Consider the following 12657-nt stretch of genomic DNA (forward strand, 5'->3'; position numbering starts at 1 on the left):
GGGTGGAGACAATAGGAAGGATGTGGACCTTGCTAGAACTGCTTGTTGCTCTGACCTACTGCCAAGGCTGAGAAAAATAGAGTGACTGTTCCTGGTTAAATACCCAGCTGTGACTCGTGCCAAACTTTCCTGGGCCTCAATTCTCAGAGTCTCTGGCTCTGCTTCCAAAGTTCTCCATGTCCTTGTGCCAACCACTATCTTGGCCCCATTTTTCCACCACGCCAAGCTCCTAAGCCCAGCCTTACCCCCAAAAATCAGGACTGGAGTTTTGTTTTATTCCCCCCATACCTAACCCACAATGACACGTTTAGAGCCAAAACTCAAGAAATGGTCTGACAAAAGAGTTTTGTGCTGATTCCGGGTATGAAAGGCTGTCTGAAAGACACAGCTTAAATGCCAAGACAATAGAATTTTCAAGGTTTAGGGGGATAACAGGTCAGAGAACCATTGTGGAGTATGCAGATGGCTGGCTGCTGACCTGCACCCACCTCCAGACATCGGCAGAGCTGCACACTTGAGCCTGCCAGGATCCAACACCACATCTGTCTACTCTGACTGGGATATCAAGTGCTAGATTTATAGGAGAACACTCAAATTTAATTTTGTTGATTCGACTTTTTGAGGAGACACAAGTTGGCATCATCATGAGCAAGGTTTCAGAGGAGAAATCCCTTTGGGAAAGGGAGCATAAAAGATGAGCTGGTTTTCCCTAAGGCAATGGCCTGACCCAAGGCACATCCATCTGTCATCCAGCTCAGAAGCTTGAGGAATCAACTTTTTTTTTTTTTTTAAAAGATGACCGGTAAGGGGATCTTAACCCTTGACTTGGTGTTGTCAGCACCACGCTCAGCCAGTGAGCGAACCGGCCATCTGTATATGGGATCCGAACCCGGGGCCTTGGTGTTATCAGCACTGCACTCTCCCGAGTGAGCCACGGGCCGGCCCAGGAATCAACTTTTAAGATCTGTGCAAACCCCAGAGAGGAATAGGCATCAGCTGCAGCACATGACAAAGAGATAACCAGGGACTCCAGTTTCCTGGGTTTGATTAACATTAAGGGAAATTGGAATGAAGCTCAGTGTTTCCACCCATTGTAATCACAACCAAGCAACTTCATGGCTGTTCATAAAGTTGATTTGTCTCTTCATGCCCCTGGGTTCACTGGAAATTGCATTACTTTGTCTTTCCTCTGCCACCCCCAATTATTCTGACCACGGTACAAACTCTTCTGATTGCCATTATTGCTGGAGATATTACCCTCTCCCCATCCACTCAAGATTTTAATTTCCTTCACTGAGCTGTAGGCTGCTGGCCAGTACCCCACTGCCAGAGTCAACACCTCCAGTCTGCTTTGTCTGGGAAAGCAGGTCAAAGGCAGAGAGTGGGCCCTACGATCACCAAGTTCCCTTTCCCAGCCTGTCCCAGGACCTGCTCAGGTGATGGCCTGTTTATGGCACGATGAGGGACTTGCTCCTTGAGTCTTTTCGTTTGGAGTTCATCTTTACAAGGGTTCTTTCTTCTCTGAAGGTCAACAGGGAGGGTAACTTCCCTTCCCTTGTGTAAGAAGCTAGACAAATTTCACTTGCAGCTGTTCTGTAACATGGAAAGTCTCCAAACGCATAAACAGAAACCCCCAAATTAAACAGGAATGAGAGAAACTAGTGGGGGTGGGTGGGTGGTAAAGAGTTTGGGTGTCCAAGACTCAGGGGAAGGAAACTCTAAGGAAAATGGATTGTCTCCCCCAAGACTGTGAGTTGCTCAAAGGCAGATCACATGATTTCTGTGTCACTAGCTCCCTTCCTAGTACCTGATACATAGGAGAAGTTCACTGAAATGCAGAGATGCACAGAACTAAAGGAAAAAGGGAGACTACAAACCTAGGGATGGAACAGAAATACCAGATTCTGGGGGGTGGGGTTAGGGTGGTGAGGTACATTTATAGGAAATCAAATAAGAACTTGGAGCAGGATTAGACCTAGGACTTTGTGACCTAGCATGAAGTGATGACGCACAATCTTCCTCTTACACAATAACACATTTTGTTTTTGATGTAACATAAAAGCCTTCGAAGTCTCTGCAGCTGGCTTGCAAATACTCTGATATCCCTGACTCTGCTAATGGGCAAATAGAGGAATGTCTTGGCAACTCCCTTGAGTGGGAGTTCTGAGGAGAGAGGGAGTGTTGTTGGTCTGTAGAGAGAGGATGGGAAGACTCAGAAAGATTCCTTCATGTGCAAATCCATAATGCAGGTGAAGTGGGGGTTGTAGAAACAGTGACTTCATCCTAGAGAGGCACATAAACCCCTCACCCTGGAGAAGATACTATGCTTATAGTTTCAATAGAATCACAGACAATCTTGTTTGGGGTGTGTCTCCCTTTAACTCTGGCATTCTTGAAAATGTTTGCTTCCTCAGTGAGATATCCACCAGGAATTTGGCCTTTGCCAAACGGTGCTGTTTCATGTAAGGAGAGTTTAGAGACAAAAGATTTATTCAAATGAGTCTTTTTCTGCAGACTTAGTTACCAGAGATAAACATCAGGGTATTGTGTAGCATGTCTGACCTCATTCTAATTATTTTATTTGCATGCAACCTATGGATTTTCCACCAAAGTGGGGATATTAAAACTTCAGGATTTTTTTCTCTCAGTTATATCCTCAAGGGTGTCTTGTCTTTATGCAGGATTCATTTAAATTTGGAAATCACTTCACTCAAACCAGTTGGTATTCTATGGAACTTTCTACATGCAAAAGATCTTAAAGCCACTATAATTAACTGTATCATTTAAAAGCTCTCTACCCTAGATAAGTAGCGCCTTCTCCCTATAATTCCCAAATCCCTAAGTGACTGATAGGTAAACCAAAGCATAAAGTGTTCATCTGTCACACACAGAGTCACCAAACAAAGTGAGGCAGAGTCAGTGAGCACTGGTGGCCCAGTGCCTGTGCTGTTTCTTAGTCTAAACTAATCTGCTAGAAACAAACCAGAAATGTGGAGTTTGAGCTTTGAAATGAAACAGACCCATGTTCAAATACTGCTCTACCATCCACTAAGGAGCCTTGGCAGCTATCTATCCTCTTTGTCTCAACTGTGTCTTGTGTAAAATGGAAGAAAAAGACATACCTTGCAGGGTCATTGTGAAAATAAGACAATATATATTAAAGCTCCCGGTATATGGAAAAAGCTAAAAAAAAAAAAAAAAATTGGAAGCTACTATCATGATTCAGTAACCAGGTGAGTTAAGCAAAGTCAAGGGTATTAGGTTGCCTATCACTAGGATGCCTACCACATGACATAGGTTTGATATGCAGCCCCCCTCAGATACCTCCTCTAGTCTTTGGAGAGTGGTATAAAGATGGCAAAAGAGGTCTCTTCTGACTTGGGGTCTTCTTCATAGGTGTTCGGCCTAGGTATCTTGAATACCCATTCTTTTTTTTTTTTTTTTTTTTTGATGTTGAGAGAAATTAAAGAGCACACAAGAAGATGGAAAGATATCCCATACACTTGGATAGGAAGAACCAACATTGTGAAAATGTCCATACTACCCAAAGTGATATACAAATTCAATGCAATCCCCATCAAAATTCCAATGACATTTTTCTCAGAAATGGAAAAAACTATCCAGACATTTATATGACTAACAAAAGACCATGCATAGCCAAAGCAATTCTGAGCAAAAAAAATAAACCTGGAGGCATAATACTACCTGACTTTAACTATACTACAAAGCTATAATAACCAAAACAGCATGGTACTGGCATAGAAACAGACACATGGATCAATGGAACAGAATAGAGAACCCAGAAATTAACCCACACACTTACTTCCATCTGATCTTTGACAAAGGCACCAAGCCTATTCACTGGGGAAGGGACTGCCTCTTCAGCAAATGGTGCTGGGAGAACTGGATATCCATATGCAGGAGAATGAAACTAGATCCATACCTCTCACCGTATACTAAAATCAACTCAAAATGGATTAAGGATTTAAATATACACCCTGAAACAATAAAACTTCTTAAAGAAAACATAGGAGAAACACTTCAGGAAATAGGACTGCACACAGACTTCATGAATACGACCCCAAAAGCATGGGCAACCAAAGGGAAAATAAACAAATGGAATTATATCAAACTAAAAAGCTTCTGCACAGCTAAAGAAACGATAACAGAGTTAAAAGACAATTAACAGAGTAGGAGAAAATATTTGCAAAAATATACATCTGACAAAGGATTAATATCCAGAATATATAAGGAACTGAAACAACTTTACAGCAAAAAAACAAGTAACCCAATTAAAAAATGGGCAAAGGAGTTAAATAGGCATTTCTCAAAGGAAGATATACAAATAGCCAACAGACATATGAAAAAGTGTTCAACATCACTCAGCATTCGGGAAATGCAAATCAAAACCACACTGAGCTACCATCTCACTCCAGTTAGGATGGCTAATATCCAAAGACTGTGAATGATAAATGCTGGCGAGGTTGTGGAGAAAAAGGAACTCTCATACACTGTTGGTGGGACTGCAAAATGGTGCAGCCTTTATGGAAATTGGTATGGAGGTTCCTCAAACAATTGCAGATAGACCTACCATATGACCCAGCTTTTCCACTGCTAGGTATATACCCAGAGGAATGGAAATCATCAAGTCGAAGGGATACCTGTACTCCAATGTTCATTGCAGCACTATTTACAACAGCCAAGAGTTGGAACCAGCCCAAATGTCCAACATCAGATGAGTGGATACGGAAAATGTGGTATATCTACACAATGGAATACTACTCTGCTATAAAAAAGAATGAAATACTGCCATTCACAACAACATGGATGGACTTGGAGAAAATTATATTAAGTGAAACAAGTCAGGTGCAGAAAGAGAAATATCACATGTTCTCACTTATTTGTGGGAGCTATAAATAAATAAAGACACAAACAAACGGGGGGTGGAGGGGTGGGAAGAAGACACAACAATCACAATTCCTTGACGTTGTTAAGACAAGTGAACAGATATGAAGTTGATGGGGGGGCGGAGGGTTTGGTAAAGGGACACAAAAATCAACCACATTGTATATTGATGAAATAAAATTTAAAAAAAAAAAAAGATGACTGGTAAGGGGATATCAACCCTTGACTTGGTGTTGTCAGCACCACGCTCTCCCAAGTGAGCTAACCAGCCATCCCTAAATAGGGATCTGAACCTGTGGCCTTGGCGTTATCAGCACTACACTCTCCCAAGTGAGCCACAGGCCAGCCCTTGAAAACCCATTCTCTCTGGCCTGCTGGACATGGCAAGATGGGAAAAGGCCACCACCCTCTTGGAATTTCCATACTAGCCATCCACTCTATCACTCTTAACTGCCCCCTATGGAAATTACCAGGGACCTATGCTGTGGTGAACATAGTATCATAAATACTATATATAAGAAAACTTATTTCAAAGAGCTCCACATTATTAGTCAACTTTCTTATTTAGTTAATAGCATCCTTTTGCAGGTTAGGAAACTGATATTGAAAGAAGGTCATCTTGCCCAAGGTTGAACCATGGGAATTAAAAATAAAATATGAACATTCAAGCTTTGTGTCCTTTGAGGATCTCATTCTGCATACTTCTTGCAAAAGTGTCCAAGAAACTTCTTTTCCTTAAGAGAACAGTAAATGATGGGAGATGCCTGTGCTGCTGGGTGCTGGATGCCTAGGAGCCCTAGAGTCAAAAACAAAGAATACAAGTAGGTTCCTGTCATCAGGATGGACCATATGGTCAAGGATATGAGATCTATAAAGAAATTTATCTCCTCTCCTACCTTCTGTGTAGTCCAAGACTGACTTCTTCCTAGTCATTACTAAAAGATGAAGTCCTAAGACCTTGCTCACTTAGAAATTTGCCTGGTTTGCCAGCCAAACCTGGTCTAAGGCATTCATGGACATCAAAGACTACAAAGGCCATAGCGACCTGCTTATTGGGTATGCCAAGCAGTAACCACATCAACAGGCTTCATCCTGGATAAATTATCCATCATCTCCCTGAAGGGAGGCTACAAGGGGAACTAGGTGGGCAGCACTCACTTCTTGCAAGGTGATTGGATGCTATGGTTTTGTGCTGGTGTGACTGATCTCTGCCCCGAGGTACCAACGCTGTAACTACCCCATGTTTAAGGACCTGGTGCTGATGGCTGGTATTGACAAGCCAGGGATATTCTGACAAGTGAGTCAACTTTGCTAAAGCCACCAACCTCTGATACCATATCAAAAAACCTACAGCTGGGCCAGCTGGTGGCTCACTTGGGAGAGTGTGGTGCTGATAACACCAAGGCCATGGGCTCGGATCCCTATATAGGGATAGCTGGTTAGCTCACTTAGGAGAGCGTGGTGCCGACAACACCAAGTCAAGGGTTAAGATCCCCTTTTCAGTCATCTCTTTAAAAAACAAAAAACAAAAAACAAACCTAGAGCTATCATGTCTTGACTTCTGGAAAGAGACTGTGTCCTCCACATTTCCTTCCAGGAATTCACTGACCATCTTATAGAGACCACAACTGAGTTCACTACAGAGAACCAGGTTCCTGAGGTGGTTACCACAAAATGTTTATATAAACAGAAGCAAAATTAAAGCAAACTGAATTGGGGGCGGGAGGGGGTGGAGGGCAGGCATTTATAGCAAGGCATATCCCAACTCTAGGAAGCTCCACTCTATCATATACAAAACGAGATCAAGATTATCACAACACCCTCTACAGATTTCAAAATCCATCCTCTTGTACTCCAAACAAAAACTAAATAAAATTTAAAAATAAACAGAAAACAAAAACCCAAGCTCTCCAATAACTTTGGGATGGCTTTCTGTTAGATGGTGCACAGATTCAGTACTCTGAATCAGAAATACTAGCCCGTTCCACAATTTTTGAGACGTTTTAGTGCTGAGTCATTTTCAGCACTATTACACTTATATAATACTCTAGAATCTCCTGCTAACCACCAGAGAGAATCATGATCAAGTTAGACCAGCCTAAAAAACCTGTTCAGAGTATAAAAGCAAAAGAGTATCCAATTTAGAGTATCTGGAGAAAAATCTTTACAGAGAGACAGAGAGACAGACAATGCAGAATATGATTCATCAGATTCCACATCAGGAATCTGGACTAGATTCTCATGGGGCAATGATGGTCTCTGAAGACTTTTAAAACCAATTGTGAGGCCTAGTAACTACTATGGAGAAATGGACCTTGGTTAGCATCTTATTAAGAGACTGCATGGGCTCTTTTTTCCCCTCCCTACTATGAATTTTAGGACAGGCTGTTTGAAAAGGGGATTAGAGAATAATTATCATAGAAGCCAGGATAATAGTTACCTCTAGGGGATGGAATGACAGTGCTCTGCAGTGCTGCAATGTTTTATTTCCTGACCTGGATGGTGGCTACATGTGTGTTTTGCTTATAACTATTTATAAATTATACACACTTATCTACCTTTTTGTATATGTTACATCTCAAAATAAAAGAAAAAGGGAATTACTCATTTTAAATAAAGTATTATAGAATATCTAGAACTGGTCTATTATGCTTGAGGGTCTAAAGTGAAGCCAAAGTAGAGGTAAGGAACCCTTAAGGTTCAAGCAACTTGCTGGAAAACCTATACTGTGGTCCTAACAGAAGTATGTCTGGATAGAGGTCTGAGAGCTCTATCTGCAATGGCTCAGAAGTAATAGTGAGAAAGGGGAGAGAGAATTAAAAAAAAATAATAATAATAGCGTACAAGAGGCTGAAGCTAGTATTTACTGTGTTAACTCAAGAACAATCCGAACGGCCTCGAGTCTAAGGAATGACTTCATCATGGGCTGAAATCACTCAATGATTTAACATTCATAGTGATCTACTCAAAGCCACAAGAGCAGCAAGTGTGAAAAATGTAGGACTTAACCAAAAAACATAAAGTTAGAAGGATAAAACTTTTTGTTTTTTGAGACATTTCATATCACTCATGAGCTTGGTGAAGTGGAAGCAGAATGAATGCACTCTGGTTTTCAAGCTAAGATGCCAATTCACTGGGTCTGGGGGGTGGAGGCAAGAATCTGTTTTTTAAAAAAAATTCCAAAGAGGATTTTGTTTTGATTTTCCAGATTGGAAACCAATGTATACGACACCATGATTACTTCCCCAAGAAAGTCAAGGTCCCTAATACTTTTCCTTCTAGGCCCAAGTCAGAGGTCTGGTTTTCCCTTTGCCAAGTTTACCTTTGGTTGGAAAAGAATTGGTACTACCTGCCACTCACAAACTGAGACTAGATAACCTCTGCTCTTGCTAAACTGGTTTCTTCTTCAGGAGCTGAGCACAAACACTTGTCCTACCCGATGGCTATACAGAAGAATGAGCATGATGACCCTGCTTGTCATTATGGACAGCAATCAGGGAAGGGTGAAGGGGCAAAGCCTGGGATAGGCCAGGGCTCTGGGTGTACAGTCTACCCCAAGCCAACTGCCTCAGAAGGAATTACTGAGGAAATGCAAAAACATTTCTATATCTTTTCCTTTCCAACCTTCAACTAAAGCCCTGAATATTCACTTAAAGAAGTCACACCTTAGTTCTTCTTTTAAATATTTATTTATTTACTGTACAAAATATTTACATCATCAGCTACAACTGTCTGGCCATTTCACCTCTCCTGATGAAACTACGGCAGGGCTCGGACTCTGCTGAATTTCTGGAAACATGCCAATACTCTCCTTGGTGTTCATTTGATGCCTGGTCTTCAAAGACTCTAAAAGGCCAGGAGGGTAGTTGGCCCAAGTACCTAGACCACAAGGGCATAAACAAAAGAACTGGCCAAAATAAGAAACATGAATAGAAAATTGCCCAAGAAATAACCTGACCCCAATCTCCCTTCTCTCTGACATATTGTACCTTTTCCCCACACTGGCTAGTACCAAAGCAGGATTAGGAAAAAAGGTAAAAGAAAAGGCAAAAAAGAGCAAAGATACTTTTGAATAGAATTAGAGAGAGAGTAAACTTGAAGAATAGAAAACCACAAGAGTACCAAAGGGTTTTGTTAAACAAAGACTCTGGTGCCTAAGCACCACCACAGGGATGCAGCTGCCCCAGTTGGGCAGCAATGGTGCCTATGGTGCTCTGAAAAAGTGCTATGATTAGAGCTTAAAACGACATATCCAGCCAAGAAAATCAACTCTACCTCCTGCATCAATCTCTGGAGGACTGCTGGAGGGGAGAATGCAGAATCCAGAAGAGGAGCAACTGCCAAAAACAGCAGAACCAAGCCACATGCTGAAAGAACAATGCCCCCAGCTGAAAAGCCCTATCTGGGCCCAAGGGGCAGCATAATGTTTCCCAGGGTGATGACTAAACTTTCCTGTACATATCCCATGGGAAAAAAATTGGGGCACGCAGCAGCACCTTGTCCTGGTCCCTGAGGAGAGCAGTGACCATGTGGCATGGAGGATCCTGGGGTGTAGAGGCCCTGATGCTGGATCCCGGACCCCAAGGATAATGAGGTCAGCACCCACGCCAAAAAAGGACAAATGACGACTGCGATGGAGTGAGGTCAGGCAGGAACTGTAGCAGCTCAGGAGGGCTTGTTCTCATGATCTCTGGGAACAGGAGGGCTCAGACATGCTTCTGGGAGGCCAAGGCATTGCCACAAGTCCTGCCTCGTCTCAGGACTCTGTGTACTTGCTGGTTTTGGCAGTAAAGATGGCTTGTAATATTCTCAGAATTGAGTGTCCCATTGGGAATGGTAGCTTGCAGCAATGACGTCTTAAAAACAGAAATTTGGAAAGTTGATGAGATTCTGAGTCTTGAAATTATTTTCATTCAAACAGTAATGAAAAAGGATGTTGTCATCTTCCAAGACACAGTGGCCAGTTTTCTTCAATCATCACCAAACAGTGAACCTAATATAGCTTCCTCCCTCCTTAATTCCCTTTCCTGGTAACTGATGGAGTGAAGGGAAGTACCTGGGATGGCTCGGTGTTAACTGTCTAACATATTCCTCATGCCTTTCCTCAGTGTCCTGACCCCAAGGACCTATGACAATCACTTAAACTCCTGATCTCTGTTCCCTTGCCTCAGTACTGCCAGAGAACAACAAGCAAAGAGAGAATCAGGGATGGCTGGCATGCTATTCTCACTGTTCCAATCCTTTGCTACAAAATTTCCTTTAGTAGAACTCTAAAGAATCCCCAGCACTTAGCAGGCTGCATAACTTGGAGGTCAGTGGCCAGGCCCAGCCACACCTCAGTGCAAGGAACAAACTCAGGAAAAGCCTTAGTAATGTTGAAGCCAGTCATGTGCCTGGCCATGCCCCATAACCCTAAGGGAGAATCATACTCAGCACTGGAGGCTACAGTCCAGCTATCCCTCACATTCTTCATTCAGTCTGTCTGCTTTTCTCACTGGCTCAAAGTCAAGAAAAAGCTTAGAAAGTTCTTTATGGATTAATGATCATTTCCAAAAATGCATGCAGGGAAAGTGGCTTTTCCAGTTCTAACACCACAAAAAAAGATCTTTTTGTGCTATCAGTCTTCATTAGAGGTAGTCCAGTGCCATGGCCTGTTGCCTGACACTGTGCAGGGGAACAAAACCAAAGACTGCTCATGTGGGCCACTCCCGATCTGAGCTTCTCCTGGCTCCTGACAAGAGGCACTCACCTCTTCCATGAGAAGAACTGATATACCAGTCTGGTCACGTAGTGAGGGCCAGAGAGTGTACCACCAAGGAGCATCAGGGAGCATCAGCAGAGGGAGTTGGAGCAAGGCATGGATTTAAGGCTCTCCGCACACCAGCTTCCTGACAGAGCTGAGTCCTACTGAGGCAGCTCCAGCTACTGAGATCTTCAAAGGACCAAATGAAATGACAGCAGCATGGTCCTCTTCTTGTGACTGAATGGAGAGCTCAGATTACATACATGCCAAAATGGCTTGTGGTGGAAATGTGCAGAGATGGGGGCAAAGTAAGGATGAGGCTTGTAGGTGACAAAATACTCCAGACACAGGGGAGCAAGCTGCATCTTCTGGTTGATTGTTATGTGTATTAAGGTCCGTGGTTATCATGTTTGTAACGTGCACCCAGATTCTCCAGAGAACATGGGAGCCAAATGGATGGCCGGAGAGTGGTCAGAGCATTCCAAAACCCTCGCAACCCTCACTGATGGCCAGCTGCAGCATCCTGTGCACCTCTTCATATGAGTCATACGTAGGGAGGCACAACTGGTTAAAACTGGAAGGGCAAGGGGAGAAGTGGTTAACTCATACCACCAGAAACACTGGCAAGGGCTGGAAAGATCACCCCCCACAGGGCGTGCAGTGGGAGTTGTATACCCACCATGTGTGTGCTGTAGGTAGCGTGCTATGGGTTGGAGCAGCAATAATCTGAAATGAGGGACAGAGGGCAGCAAAGCCTCCAGGTGGTAGCTGAGAAGAGCCTGTAGTGAACTGAAGTAGCCGAGCCAACTCCTCCTGGGTCAAACTGGAAACCACGGTCCAAAACCACCTCATGACCTGGCAGAGAGAGCACAAGGTTGGGATCACACATGGTACTCAGCCTAGGATTTGACCCCTGGAGGAAGGAACAAGATATCCTGAAATGTGGCTATGCCTCAGTTAACAGTTCTATGAAGACAGAGGTAGGAATGGTTAGATCTGACCACCTCTTCAGGAATTTACACTGCATACAAGTCAGGAGGGTAGGCTCTGATTACTTGGTCTATTTCTTTGCATTTCCACTTCCCTTCTCCTTATGGCAGTCAGCATGACAGCCCTTAGGGACCAGGGCTCCCTTCTGCTTGGACAACCACTGTCTTTCCCACATATATCATTTTTTTCCCAGACAACTTTTTTCTTCAGAAATGTTTTGCTTATAACATGCCACAAATCCGACTAAAAGAAGTTTGGTCCACTTACCTTTTCTCTGAAATGCCATGAGCCACCAATGACCACCGCATGGGCTTTGAAGTCAGACACACTGATGTCTCCAGTCCCACACATTAGAAGCTGGAAAAAGATAGTTAGGTGTTACTAGGACAGTCAGAGGGACACAGACCCATTACAAGGTCAAAATGATTATGTTAACATGCAAAATGCAGAATAAAGAAACACCAGAAAAAAGAAGTTGAGGTCATAATGCCAGAATACTGCTTTAGAAAAATCAATCATAATAGGTCAATGGTTCCTAACCAGTGTGATAAAAAATTACAAAGCTTTAAAAAATATATATAGATGCTTGTGGCCCTACTCCAGACCTATTGAATCAGAATCTCAAGGGATGGATTATGAGCTGTGCAGTGTGAAAAAGTTTCCTAGGTGTTTCTGATGAGTATCCCTAATTAAGAATTGGGGCTATGAATTATTTTTAATTGAAACAAAGGACAAAAAGGAAACCAACTATTTACTGATAGTCTGCTATGAACTTAGCCTGGAGTACCAGGGACAAAAGGCAAACTCTTTCCCTTTGAAGACCACCAATCCCAGTTGTGAATTTGTCAGATGGCCTTTCCTTTTCCCCAGGATTCATCCTTCTTTTGTGGATTGAACTTTTACTACCTTCCCTTCAGCCCTGCCTCTATTTGATCAGATAAATTTAAAAGTATGCCAAAAAATGAGAACAGTAATGACATCAGAGCCCTAAACATCTTGATGTCCTAATTTGGTTCAGG

At 42.9% G+C, this 12657-nt stretch overlaps 1 protein-coding gene across 4 annotated transcripts in view; it reads right to left on the reverse strand.

Annotated features, from left to right (window-relative positions):
• Positions 1-8610: 8610 nt before the first annotated feature.
• The window catches only part of AREL1 (apoptosis resistant E3 ubiquitin protein ligase 1), a 41836-nt gene continuing 37789 nt past the window's right edge, over positions 8611-12657 (reverse strand). For all 4 annotated transcript variants that reach the window (XM_063091264.1, XM_063091266.1, XM_063091263.1 and 1 more), the window contains 3 exons: positions 11906-11995; positions 11328-11503; positions 8611-11222 (listed from right to left, as the gene is read on the reverse strand). In XM_063091264.1, the coding sequence (XP_062947334.1) occupies positions 11120-11222; positions 11328-11503; positions 11906-11995 (369 nt within the window). In that variant the 3' untranslated portion in view covers positions 8611-11119. The remainder of the gene's footprint in view (positions 11223-11327; positions 11504-11905; positions 11996-12657) is intronic.

Source organism: Cynocephalus volans, chromosome 3 (assembly GCF_027409185.1).
Source record: "Cynocephalus volans isolate mCynVol1 chromosome 3, mCynVol1.pri, whole genome shotgun sequence".
Taxonomy (NCBI): Eukaryota; Metazoa; Chordata; class Mammalia; order Dermoptera; family Cynocephalidae; genus Cynocephalus; species Cynocephalus volans.